Raw genomic sequence first — 14277 nt, 5'->3', positions numbered from 1 at the left:
GAATGGGAACAAAAACGAAAGCAATTATATTTTTGTTCAGTGTACAATTATTCATTTTGTACAACATTTTATTTTAATACTTTTAATTAAATTTTGTATTAATTTCTTTAAGCTCGTATGGGTGATCATGTTTCACCTCCATAAAGACAATGAGTGTTTTGTATGATGACAATCATAATTTCATGGCCATGGTTTTGTTGTCAGGGAATTGAACAAGAAGTAAACTGAGACAAAATGCATTTTTATTTTGCTCTTTATTCAACTTCAGTTTGTCAACCAACCAACCCTTCGTCATACCACCCCCAGCTAGAGGCAGGGCGGCTGTGCAGCAGAGATGGAGGAATGCCCTTAGCTTCACTTCATCCCCCTGGACTGAGAGGAGTTCCACACCTCTTCACCGTCCTTCTCGATCACCAGGTTGCCATCGTCGCGCAGGTGCAAACGACACATCTTAAAGCCATCCGTCCTGTGGGTGCCGGTGTGCCAGATGGCTTTGTCGTCGCGCTTGTACATAACAAAGTTACAGTCGTCCTGCATGCAGAGGCGGTAGGCGTCGCGCTGGCCGGCTGTGTCCGACGACCACATTGGTTTCCAGCCAAAGATCACCCAGTTACCATCCTCCTGCATGATGATGAGAAGGAGAACACTTTTTAAGAGGAGCAATAACTTACGCATACACAGGAGTGAAAAATGTGTTGGAGCTGGGCGAAGTACCTGAAAGACTGCCTTGTACTCCCTGTTGTTGGACCAAAGGAAGTCTCCCTTGCGGAGCTCATCATACTTGGACATGTAGTTCCTGCTCATGGTTCTGCCAAAGAAATAAAATATGCCAGTGTAAACAGAAAGCTCAGAACTGCTCTTGTGTATTCAACTTCAATTACTGTAAAACACAATAAGCCCATGTCATGAGGAAAAATATATTATATTATTAATAATATTTTTAAACTGTTAAAGGGTGGGATGCAGGTCTGGCGAATAATTATCACATGCATGCAGCTCCTCAACCAACTCTTTTTACAGAATTAAAAAAAGTTCTCATATTTCAGCCCTAAGTGTTCATTTTACCACTGTTCCACTGCTCTGCAGAATATCTATCTTATAGAGAAAGAGACTGACTACCATCTTACCTCAAAATGTTTGAAGTTAAAATAATGGCATTCTTCTCATGCATACTCACAGGCTGGGCGTGCTTCAGTGGATCAGACTGACGAGGCAGATGCTGTGGGTGAAGTGATGCTGGTGTGGAGACCTCCCATTTTATAAAGCCTGAGGTGAGGAGGAGGAGGAGGGGGTCCGGTTGTGATGGTAAGAGGTGCGGACAAGGAACAGAGGAAGCATTGTGTGGTGTTGAGAACAGAAACTTAAAAGATAACACTATTTCATGTGTGCTGAATGTTTGTGAAATAATTGGATAGAAACTCACTCATGTGGATCTGAAAGGATGGTTTACAGGGAAAATACCAGACATCAAGAAAATAGAGGGCCCTGTGATTGGGTAAAAGGAGTGTCTAAATGTGGACAGGGCCACATGGCCTCATGACTGCAACTAATCTGACAACTCAGCATCTCTCACATAAGGGCTTACGCCCAGATGGAGAAGGCATTCAAGCATTTGAAATTGATTTACATTATGATGAAAAGCACATACTCTAATATGGCTTTGAAACGACCATATGTTGAGCAGTCATAGTAGCTTTATTAAGTTTGTCTTTAACTTTTCTGCCAGCACGGTGCCTTCAGAAGTCATTTTGGGTAATTGAATGAGCAGATGTGATGAAAAGTTACTGTTTTTATCAATCCCCATCTGGTCAACTATCTTCACAAGCTCAACCTGTGAATAACTAGGCATTTATTTCATTAAAAACCTTTGCACAAAAGATTTCTTTTAGAGACAACTAGTATAAACATTTTCAGGGCCAACTTTGCTCGAGATTAAATAAAGGTGCTAATTAAATAAGGCTGGAATGCAGTACTTTAAAATAGCAATGGTTTAAACTAGACACACAAAGAATATGAAATATCAGATTATGCACATGATTTAAGACAGCTATTGACGTTGGGTCAATAAGGTTTGTGATACAGACACACAATGTATGAACTCAATATGAATGATGAACTCTATCTTCCTCTTAGCTCTTACTGTGCTATTGCACAATAACATGCTTTTGTTATATATATTATTGGCAATCAAGTTTTTTTATATTATTTGTACAGTAATTATTATTTGTGCACTGGTAATCATTGTTATATGGTGATGACTTTCTACACTATCTCTATATCTCTATACACAGTATACTAATGCTCTTCCCCAACAATCAAACAAAACTGTGGAGATTTTCTTCTTAGGCCTACTAGTATTCCTCACATACAAGATGCACATTACTTTTTGGTATTTTATACAGATTTTGGGTAGCTGATCCCCAAAATCACCTTAAATGTTCTGCATCACTGTTTGTGATAATCTTTTTTTACGATTTCCCTTTTTTACTCTGATCTTCCTGTGCAACATGAGAGCAACAAAACAAATATGTTGCAAAACATTTAAGGTCAGATGAACTACAGGTGCGTCTAAAAAAATTGAATACAATGAAGAAGTTTATTTTTTTCCATAACTTGTTTCAAGAAGTGAAACTTTCATGTAATCTAGATTCATTACACATGAAGTAAAATATATAAACCTTTTTTGTTTTAATTATTTTAATCTTGATGATAACGTTTACAGCTCATGGAAATCAAAAAGTCAGTATCTCAGAATATTAGAATAAAGACTTTCTAATATAGAAATGATGACCTGAGAAGAGCTCTAATCTGCTAATTAGGTCAAAACACTGGCAGTTAATCTCAGTCTGGACAGGACAATGGACTTTTCCACGATCTCAATTTTTTGCAATGCACCTGTACTACGATGTGAATTATGCAATATAAATTCCAGCAAGGTTATTTCAATGTTCCTCCCTATTCCTACTAATAAAGCAAATATTTCTTTCCCCCCAAGAAGCAAATCTCTTGCACAAATGTAACATGTTAGCTAGTTGTTTCTTTTACCTTTTGAAAAAGCAATGCCCATATTTGTTTGAATTCACATTTACTAGGCCTATGGTGCACAAACCATATTAATTCACTATTAAGTTTAGGCTATAGTTAATTGACTTTAAAGCACTATTGCTTGTTTATAAATCAGTAAATGGAGCAGGACCTAAATACCTATCAGACATGCTTCAGCACTACACACTTTCTCGTCCTCTCAGGTCCCAGGTGAAAAACCTGTTAGTAAAACCTACTGTTAGAACTAAACATGGTGAAGCAGCTTTTAGCTGCTATATGGCTCAGCTCTGGAACCAACTTTCGGATGACATGAAAAAGTCCCCAACTGTAGCCAGTTTTAAATCTAGACTTAAGAACAAACTGTTCTCAGATGCTTTCTGCTAACTGCACCGAGTTACAAATTTTGAATCTGCCTTGACAATTATTCTACCTTGTCTTTTATTATTTGCCTTTGTTTTTGTTACTAATTATTCTTTATTTTTAAATTATTTTACCTTGTGTTTTATGTTTTCTTTTTATTATGATCTTTACCTTTTGAACTATTCTTTGACTATATTGCCCTTCTACGCTTTTATTTGTTATTATTGTTTTGTTTTGTTTATGTAAAGCACATTGAATGACCTCTGTATGAAATGTGCTATCTAAACTTAATTGACTTGACTATAGTGCACTATCTATGTAGTGAAAGTTAGTTTGTTTTATTTCTTTCATTGATTGGGAGATTAGGCTATGGTAGGCCTATGGCGTGTCCTATGACTATGACATTGTAGCCTATCCTGAATACATTAAGCCTAACACGTTACTTTCCCAAACATGGCTGTTACAGATGTGACCACATTCTATTCAAGTAATCCTCGAACACAAGTCTAATCGTTAATCCTGACTACTCTGCTCGGTCAGTCATGTCATACAGAAAGATGGAACATAGAATGACAAGGATTAATGGATTCAACACGACGATGCAGTGACCGCTAAGGTTAAATCTTTGTAGGTATCACTGATGAACACCTGTAGGCCTACACACGTTCTTCTTGGTAAGAAACTAGTATAGACAGTTAAACAAACTGACTGCAATGCAGAAAGTTCAGCTGCAGCCGGGACCAGAGTGACTACGGTGACCCGCGAAGCTCACGCTACCCTATCTTTTTGCGTTTCTATATTTCAGTCTTTCCTTTTCCTCAATGACGATGGGTGACATGACATTCGAAGAACTGGAAGATTTAGTACATTTTTCAGTCCACGATTTACCAGGTCGCGGGTATGCAGTCATGGAAGAAATCCGACGGCAAGGGAAACTCTGTGATGTGACCCTGAAGGTAAAGAAATTCCACCAATGCACCCTGTGCAGCTAAATGGCAGCTGGCTAGCTGCTCTAGCTAGCTGAGCTCTTGCTACCACTAGCCATGAGTGCTTGTTGCTTGGGAGAGGTTGAAAGAAAGAGGGAGTGTTGAAATGGCAAGTCAAGTTAGATTTCCCTGTTGGATTAACGTTAAAAACAATGAACGTTGTATGACTTTACTCTGAAAAGAGTCATTGTAATAATATGTCTGACCGAACAATAATTTCACGAGGTTTTGAATGCTTGTTGAGGCAAAGGTTTGATTTTCTGCCATGAAATGTATAGTTCAGGCTAATATAGGTAACTAACGATAAATTAACAGGGATCAGTCCTGCCAGCACCCATGAACGTCCATATCAGGAAGAACTAAAAGCGAGGTATAAGCAGGTGCCAATGTATTGATCCCTTTTAGCTAACACAGAACACGTTCACTTGGCTAGCCAGCTAGCCTGAGGGACCGAACAATTTTGTCAGAAACAGGATCTCACCATGCTAGTCTGATGGCAGAATTGTTACCTCTGCTCTGCTATCATACATTTTAACTATTATTTTGAGCCATCTCCGTTTTGTCCGAATCGATGAAGGTAGTTGTACTGTTAAGACAAAGTGGATAGGAGACAGCAATGTACCAGACAAGTGAGTTAGAAACAGTCTGTCTCATTTCGATATTAAACCACAGTGTGACGTCGGCGTTTGTGCCCTTGCCATGCCGGTGTAGTCACTTCTTTGTATTAAGCAGCATTATGATTATCTGCAGATTAAACACTGAGAGCTTGTCTGTTGTGGCCTGCTGTTGCTGTGTCTTTGTTGTTGCTGCGGTTGCATAATCCTCATCCAGTCCTTCCCTCTCATATACACCCCTGCCCATTTTGCTCCACTGCCCTACATTGTCATGATATGATTTGTTGTTGTGATTAGTTTTCACCTTGACATTACACATTCTGTGCTTACAGTAGCGTGCAGTGCTTATTTTGAAAAGAAGTGAATGGCACACTGGTGAAAGCTGACCTATGTTCTCTTCGTTTTGCGTTAATGTTGTTGACAAAAGTGTAAATAATATCAACTGTAATATTATTTACAGGTTGGTGAACACAAATTCAGCGCTCACAGGATAGTCCTGGCAGCTTCCATTCCATACTTCCACGCCATGTTCACCAATGACATGGTGGAATGTAAACAGGATGAGATTGTCATGCAGGGAATGGATCCTAGGTAGGCCTCCTAATCCTCACATTCCACACATAAATTAATGTTGGACCTGCTTTGCTGATGCAAGTATACCACTGAGTTGTGTATCGTGCTCTCCAAGGTTTCTCTTATCTCCTCTGTCTCTCTTCCCAGTGCTCTTGAAGCTCTGATAAATTTTGCTTACAATGGCCATGTGGCAATAGACCAGCAGAACGTCCAGGCCCTCTTAATAGGGGCCAGTTTCCTACAGCTGCAGAATGTCAAGGATGCCTGTTGCTCTTTCCTTCAGGAGAGGTACACAGTATTCCCACAGCTCTTTTTTTATTTTCTGAGCACACAGCGAGGTTTAGGATTATGGTCTTCCTGATGTTGTGGGACTGTGATGATGAGACTGGCTTTTCCTTCGCAGATTGCACCCAAAAAACTGTTTGGGTGTGCGTCAGTTCGCAGAGACTATGATGTGCACCACGCTTTACGACGCTGCCAACAGCTTTGTGCACCAGCACTTTGTGGAGGTGTCCATGTCAGAGGAGTTCCTGGGGCTCCGGCTGGAAGAGGTGCTGGAGCTGGTGGGCTGTGACGAGCTCAATGTCAAAGCAGAGGAGCAGGTCAGTGCCACTGACAGTCTCTCCACTGGCACATACCAGTACAGAGGTTCTCATACTCACTACGCAGCAGTCTACCAAGCCACTTTGTTTTTATTCAGTAGAATGGCAAGCAGACGTTGTATTGTGTCAAATAAATTGCACATTTATATGTATGCAGCCCTTGCCGCTAAATATAATAATAATAATAATAATAATAATAATGGAAAAAACATATGGCATGCTGTCCTGATAAAGCAGATCTGACATTCCTGAGCACCGTGAATGATCTAGGGCAGGGGTCACCAAATGGCGGACCACGGTCCGAGTCTGGACCCTGACGTGATCCTATCCGGACCCGGACCATAATAGACTAATTTAGATTTTCAAGTAAGATTTCAAAGCTGGGTTAAATGTTTCGTTGGTTAGGATAACAGCATTTACTTCAGGAGCTTGGAACCATCATTTCGCTTGCTGCTACTCAGCCAGTGAAATCTGTGAATTCTGATAAAGTCGAGCCAGTGAGTAAAGTAGCCTACTATGGGGAAGAGACTCACTGATAGCCTGAAACGAGCAAGGACAGGAGACGAGAAACAATCAGATGGATATCTTAACGATAAGTAAGTTATTTGCAAATCATCGATTGCTCAAAGAGGAGAAAGCTAGACAGCGAGAACAGAGCTTTATATAACGATACGGGGGCAATACCACGCAAAACTGTCACGTCCGTAACGCTGGATGTGACAGTTTTGCGCGGAATTGCCCTGGACCTCTTCTACATATTCTGAGACAGGCAATTTTTAAAAGCACCAATTTGAAGCACCTCTACTAGACAAAGCATATATTTTGAGCAAGCATAGGCCTACCCATTCAACAGTGAACTGAGACCACAGAATATTTTACGATTTAAGAAGGCAATATGATTGATCCACCACAATCTAGTTAAGCCTACATGTATTCACTGCCCAACAACGTGATGTTCCTGGGTTTCCAGGATTTCGGGTCAACATAAAAAAAATAAAAATAAAATGAATCTTGCTGATCAATGGGTTCAAGGAACCAGCTGTGGAATATCCATTCTTGTCTCAGCTCAAATTTTCTCAAAGTTCACGTTAAGATCTTAAAAATAGCCAAGGCTACTCAGTTTTTCTCCCCAATTACTCTTATCTTGCCTTATTTCTTCTATGTTGCCTATAGGCTACTTATTTTATTTCACATTATACATTACATATATATATATATATATACAGCGGGGAAAATAAATATTGAACACGTCAACATTTTTTTCATTAAGTATACTTCCAGTGAGGCTATTTGCATGAAATGTTCACCAGACATTAGTATTAACTTAGTTAATCCACACATATAAAAAAATCCAAACATTAATGTTCATAAGTAGAGTTATGAGTAAAGAAAGTGTAATGCCACAGGAAATAAGTATTGAACACGCCTACTGAAATTTGTTAAATACTTTGTGGAAAACCCTTTATTTGTAATGAGAGCTTGAAGGCATTTCCTCTATGACTAAACTAATCAGTCGCAGTATTCAGGTGTGATTTTGGCCCATCCCTACCAAACAGATAGTCTTTTAATATTGAAGATTCCAGGGGTCCCTCTTGTAAATCCTGATCTTTAGGTAACTTCCAAAACTGTTCAATTGGATTTAAGTGAGGGCCTGAATTTCCTTTCTCTGAAACCAATTGAGAGTTTCCTTTGCTGAATTCTTTGGATCATTGTCCTGCTGGAAGGTCTAGCCATGTCTCATCCTCATTGTTCTGGTGGATGGCAAGATTCTCCCAGAAAAAAATGGCTCCATTCATCATTTCTTCAACTGTATGAAGTCTGCCAGTACCATGAGATGAAAAACAGCCCCACACTGTGATGCCTCCACCTCCAAACTTCATTGTTGGTATGGTATTTTTAGGGTGATGCACAGTGCCATTTCTCCTCCAAATATGGTGTGTAGTATGACATCCAAAGAGTTAAATTTTGCTCTCACCTGACCAGAATACATTCTCTTAGTATTTCATAGGCTTGTCCAAATGTTGTGTAGCAAACTTTCAATGAGTTTCGACATGTTTTTCTTCAGTAATAGAGTCATGTGGGGTGAGCGTGCATAGAGGCCATGGCGGTGGAGTGCATTACCTATGATTTTCTCTGTAACAATTGAACCTGCTGCCTCCAAATCTTTCTGGAGTTGTCCTTGGCTCTTAGGCTACACTTCTGACTATCCTTCTGACTTCCTGGTCAGAAATCTTGTGAGGAGATCCTGTGCATGGCCGATTGATGATGCAGTGATGTTCCTTCCACTTGCAGATAATGGCTCCAATACTGCTTACTGGATGATTCTGAAGTTACCTGTAACCAGTTCCATTGATATGTTTTGCAACAATAATGTTGTAAAGGTCTTGGAAGACCTCTTTGCTTTTACCCATCATGACATGTTTCTTGTGTGACAACTTGGTAACGAAAAACCTTTTTATAGCTCATCAATATGTACTAACCCAGCTTACATTAATTTGCACAGATAGGAGGGATAATTACTCTCTAACTATGTATAGATTCCAGCTTGTTCCTTGCCATTCCTTGCCTTTGTGTACTGTTTTTTCTTAGTGTGTTCAGTACTTTTTCCCTGTGCTATTCCACTTTTTTTTACTCATAACTCTACTTAGGGACATTAATGTTTGGATTTTTTAATATGTGTGGATTACCTAAGTTAATACTAATGTCTGTAGAAAATGTTATGCGAATAGCCTCTCTGGAAGTATACTTACTGAAAAAAAATGTTGACGTGTTCAATACTTATTTTATCCGCTGTATATACACACACATACATAGCCTAAACACGCATGTTAAACATTATGATGCTCCGGACCTTTGCTTGAGGAAATTTTCCGTAACTGGACCTCGCTGAAGATGAATTGAATACCCCGGCTCTAGGGCTTTGGGGAGAGTGGAAAGAGTGATCCCCGGCCACAATACACCCCACCTATTTATTTTTTCAAATCAGTCTGGACACAGAATGTGCATCTCAGGGTGGAGAAGGGGACTCAATCAGGTCTTTGCTTTGCCCTAAAGCTGCGTATGAACTCTCAAAGCCCTCTCGCCAGCTGCAATATTCTGCCTGAGCTTTCTCGGGCTTGCGGCCCAGTTCAGAGTGAAGCCCTAGGCAGCCGGTGTAATTTCCTGGATACTAGGGCCATGTGGCTTTAAAGCCTGCAGTGAGTTCAGCAGTGGGCCTCACCCTCTTGCTGACGGCTGAGACTGTGTCTGTGCTGTCGCCTCCCTGTGTCCTTCAGGTGTTCGAGGCAGTACTGGCGTGGGTGCGGCACGACAGGGAGGACAGAGAGGCTTATCTCCCGGAGTTGCTGGCCAGGACGCGCCTGCCCCTGTGCCGGCCCCAGTTCCTGGCCGACCGCGTGCAACAGGATGAACTGGTCCGCTGCTGTCACAAGTGCAGGTACGGCTTTTTGTAGAGCTGCGCGTTGTGTACAGTATGTGTGTGTATGTATATATGAGGAGAACATGGTCTGTGTACTATCTGTTTTTTTTATTTGTATATTTGAACTAATGGTCACTGCTTTTACTGTCGTCTTAAGAGGTAACCTAAATAACAGTGGTTCATGATGTAATGGCCTTCTAAAGCTTCTCAAATGTGAGGTGGCCATGCTCAACAATTGGTCAAAAGCAGTATGCTGTCTAGTAGAACATAGCACTTTTTTTGAATGTGTTTGCACTTTTTTTTCAGCTGCATTAACAGATGTTAAGCTATGTTGTAGTAAAATTGCTCCTTGAATACAGCTGACTGCTTGCGTCCTGTACATTGTTGGTGGGTTGTGTTCAATGATTTTTCTTTCTCCTGACAGAGACCTAGTAGACGAAGCTAAAGATTATCACCTCATGCCCGAGCGTCGCCCACACCTCCCAGCCTTTAAGACCCGACAGCGATGCTGCACGTCCATCGCTGGGCTCATATATGCAGTGGGAGGGCTCAACAGCGCAGGTGCTACTCCTGCTGCTCCTCCTTCTCTCATTGCTTCCTTTCGTAACTGGCTCTCCAGATCTTTCTCTCAAAGCTGTAAGTCCCGGCAGCTGAGGCTGTTTGACTCACATATGCTTTTCCACGTTTAGGAGACTCGTTAAATGTGGTTGAGATGTTTGACCCAATCGGTAACTGCTGGGGGCGCTGCCAGCCAATGGCCACAGCCCGAAGTCGAGTTGGAGTGGCTGTTGTAAATGGGCTGCTTTATGCCATTGGTGGATACGACGGCCAGTCACGGCTCAGCACAGTAGAAGTCTACAACCCAGAGACCGACACGTGGAGCCGAGTGTCTAGTATGAATAGTCAACGCAGGTGAGGATTTATGATTGTACGCAAATTCATATTAGCAACTATGTGCTATTTTTACCATTTGTTTAAAACCAAACAAAGCAGTTCAGCAACATTTAGAACATAGAAACATTTCTACAACAGCATGAGTTTTCACATTCACACACTTAAAAAGCATACAAAAGTGATGTGAGATGATATGGGTATACATTTTTTTCAGATTTAGAAGTGGGTAATAGTTTCTTACAAGGGTTTTGTAGAAGGGCTAATAGTTATAGAGATATTCTCATTGGTACAGTTACAAATATGTGCTCCTTTGCTCACAAATCAGCTGTCTGTCTCTTGTTTGTCTGTCTGCAGTGCAATGGGAACAGTTGTGGTAGATGGACACATATATGTTTGTGGAGGCTATGATGGCAAATCCTCGTTAAATTCTGTAGAATGCTATGCACCTGAGAGTGACCGGTGAGTACTGCTACAGTTATTTATATTCCATTTCCTCAAACCGATCATATTTTAACCTATGAAAAATGAAATGGCTATTGCATGATCTTTCCCCCAGGTGGACACTGGTGACCGAGATGAGCGCGAGTCGCAGTGCTGCTGGAGTGACTGTTTTTGATGGGAGGATATTCGTATCCGGTGGCCATGATGGCCTACAGATCTTCAACACGGTCAGTGTCAATGCCACCTCACAGGTTTAGCAGGAACATTTTTCAGATTTTCAAATCTACCAGTGCTCAGACAGAATCAACAAAAATGCTATTGTCTCTGTGTCAGTTCTGTGTTGAAAGTGCTGACAGTGTACATGCGCCTCTCCTCCACCAGGTGGAGTACTACAACCAGCACACAGCCCTGTGGCACCCTGTGGCGGCCATGATGAACAAACGATGTCGGCACGGCGCGGCGGCCCTGGGCAGCCAGCTCTACGTGGTGGGGGGCTACGACGGCTCTGGCTTCCTGATGGGCGCGGAGGTGTACAGCTCGGTGGCGGACCAGTGGAGTCATCTGGTGCCCATGAACACGCGCCGCAGCCGCGTCTCGCTGGTGGCCAACTGCGGCCGGCTCTACGCCGTGGGCGGCTACGACGGCCAGTCCAACCTGAACTCGGTGGAGATGTACGACCCCGAGACCAACCGCTGGACATTCATGGCGCCCATGGTGTGCCACGAGGGCGGGGTGGGGGTCGGCTGTATACCTCTCAAGCCTGCTTAGCCCCGTCAAGTACCAATTCTCACCTACAATTTGTATCGTTTTTGTTTTGTTATCATTAATTTTCTTTTTTTTTTTTTCTAATGGGTGATAGGACTTCCAAAAATGCATTCATGATTCATGTTTTGCATCTTAGGTACTACACTCTCGAGGCTCTACAACTGACTGTATAAGCCTGGCAAACTCACTGAGCCTCAGCCAGGAGAGCCCAGTGGCAACGTCCTGATGGGATCTTTCACAGAACATACACATGTACATGTTTTTAACCAGGACGTGGTACGCTTTCAGTGGGAAAGCATTTCATTATTTGTGTCCCTCCCGAGAGGGTCTCTTTGAAGAGAGAACAGAAGAGAAGAGATGAAGGGAGAAGTGGAAAGAAGGGCCTATATTTGACTAGACTAAACCAGTGAGAGGGAGAGAGGGGTTTTGGCTAGACTAAACCAGTGAGAGGGAGAGAGGGGTTTTGACTAGACTAAACCAGTGAGAGGGAGAGAGGGGTTTTGACTAGACTAAACCAGTGAGAGGGAGAGAGGGGTTTTGGGAGAGACAGGAGTCTGAGAATGTATATGGTCTAGTGGCTTGACAGTTGTCCACAATATCACGGGCATGTGAATTTGACACATTCGACATTCATAAGACGTGTAGGTGAGAGATCCCGGGCATTCCATAATGATTATCTACAGTGAACATTCAAAGCTGCTTAGCGTAGGCCAACCTGTCCACTGTGCCCTTAGCCAGAAACGGATCCTCGCGTACTCTGTTTCAGTGAACACACTGTGTGTGTGTTTTTGTGTGTATGTGTGTGTCAGTGTGTGTGTGTGTGTGTGTCAGAGAGTGAGTGAGTGAATGTGTTTGTTTGTGTCTACCTATCCTGTATTTTTGTGAGTGGGAGAATGGGCGCTTAACTGGAAGCTTAATTGTGTTTTTAATAGGGAAGAGTAAAACCACTGAGGGTTGCTTTCATGCAAATCTATTATTTATTGTTGGGAGATCTGGATCATGTTTCAACGGTGTACAATCACCACAGTGACAGTCATGACAGTGTTCAATAACTTGTGTTATTGATATATCATTGGTGGTCTCATATCAATGCTATGGGACTGAATGCAGAAGTCAACCTATAAGAAAATGAGAAACAGTTGTCACGTCCACTTTACGTGCCATGTTCAAACTGTTGAAATATTTTTGGGGAAATGATGAGTCCACCACTGATATAAAATATTAATCATGAGTCATTTGCCCTGTTCATTAGTCGTGAAATAAAATCTATGACGGCCTTTCCACATCTCCTCTTCCACAGCAAGGGCCAATTCTAAATCCAGTATTGTGACCTGAAAGAAAGGTTTGCATGTCTCAAATGATTTACCTCACATGCGTTTGTTTGTCAGATGGTATGAGGGCTTAATGGATTCACTTGATACCAAAAAGAAGAGGAGTGTGGAGCAAGCCTGATGAGCTATTCTTGAAACATTACTGAACAGGCTGGGAGTGTTTCATATAACTTGTGCTTATAGTTGTGGCTCAAAGCGAGAGTTTTGAGAGCAACTGAATGAATGAAAACTGCTCTGCTTCCTAGATTCATTCCCCATACATTTTCTTTCTATACATTTTCTTGAGAGGAACAGCAACATGAAATTGTGGGATAATGTACTGTGAATTTTGAATACAGATAATTTTTTGCCATCTGTGTTTTTTCTGCTGATATTATTGTAAGATGATGTTTTTTTTTGTATTAACTTCCAGTCCTGGCGTAGTATTTGTACTACCCTAGGTTTTTGGTACTGGACCATAGATTTTATTTATTATTTGTTGTACTTTTCTTTATATGGTTTTGCACATAATGGTTTGAAAAAAGTAACTCTTTCATATTTTAATATTGCTTATAATTATTGCTTTTTCTAATCTTGAGGACTGTCTTGATCAGTGGAGTTGGTGATTCTCACCTTTCACTTCTTTCTTTCTTACATCTGTCATGTTGTCTTAAGCTACCTCTGTTCTGAGATGGGAGGTCATGTTCGGGGAAATTTGCCTGCTAAAATCAAAACCGAAATTCCTCAGCCAGGTTTTACTGACACAATTAAGGCATCTTTCCTTGACGTCTGTTCTTAAATCATGGTGTGTTGAAGGAAAATTAAAATGTCACATTTTGTTCTCGGTTCCTCTACACTCAGATGGACTGTGCGTCATGTACAAAAAAAAAGAAAGAAAATGCCTTGTCAAAAAATAATAAACTAAATAGTTAATGTTTTTTGCCTATATTTTTCTCTGCAGTTGATAGTTTAGTAGATTCACACCTACTTCTAAAGTGCTGAATCAGAGAATTTGGATAATTTGGGATAATTTGGATCCCGCCCTTCAACATAATTATGGCCCTGGCGGCCCACTGTGGGCATATGCAGGTATTTTCAAGAGCCGCTTCAGGAGAAACGCTCACATTCATCCCTGACACTACACTGACACCATGAGAGGAGCCTTGCCACTGCCTTTGATGATCGCTTTGGTCTTTATACTTACACAGTGTGCTCAAGTGCACAGGACTGCAAATGGCCAACCCATCATGTCTGAGGTACGTTTTGAGT

The 14277-nt window shown here is 41.5% G+C and overlaps 2 protein-coding genes across 3 annotated transcripts; one reads left to right on the top strand and one right to left on the bottom strand.

The window, feature by feature from the left end:
• Positions 1-264: 264 nt before the first annotated feature.
• On the bottom strand, positions 265-5177 carry LOC121713423 (comitin-like). 2 transcript variants are annotated; one of them, XM_042098010.1, is made up of 4 exons: positions 4873-5177; positions 1178-1266; positions 715-808; positions 265-621 (listed from the first exon to the last, which is right to left on the bottom strand). In XM_042098010.1, exons 3-4 carry the CDS (start codon positions 802-804, stop codon positions 355-357), a joined length of 357 nt encoding a protein of 118 aa, XP_041953944.1. In that variant the 5' UTR covers positions 805-808; positions 1178-1266; positions 4873-5177; the 3' UTR covers positions 265-354. The 2 variants fall into 2 exon arrangements, with proteins under 2 accessions (XP_041953944.1, XP_041953935.1); XM_042098001.1 differs by lacking the exon at positions 4873-5177 and having other exon boundaries at positions 1178-1331.
• On the top strand, positions 4141-13954 carry klhl18 (kelch-like family member 18). Its single transcript, XM_042097962.1, has 10 exons — positions 4141-4361; positions 5466-5596; positions 5726-5866; positions 5982-6180; positions 9456-9616; positions 10023-10159; positions 10288-10510; positions 10847-10951; positions 11049-11160; positions 11315-13954. Exons 1-10 carry the CDS (start codon positions 4227-4229, stop codon positions 11699-11701), a joined length of 1731 nt encoding a protein of 576 aa, XP_041953896.1. The 5' UTR covers positions 4141-4226; the 3' UTR covers positions 11702-13954.
• Positions 13955-14277: the final 323 nt, after the last annotated feature.

This window comes from Alosa sapidissima, chromosome 1 (genome assembly GCF_018492685.1).
Source record: "Alosa sapidissima isolate fAloSap1 chromosome 1, fAloSap1.pri, whole genome shotgun sequence".
Taxonomy (NCBI): domain Eukaryota; kingdom Metazoa; phylum Chordata; class Actinopteri; order Clupeiformes; family Clupeidae; genus Alosa; species Alosa sapidissima.
This window is presented reverse-complemented; position numbering and strand designations above follow the sequence as displayed.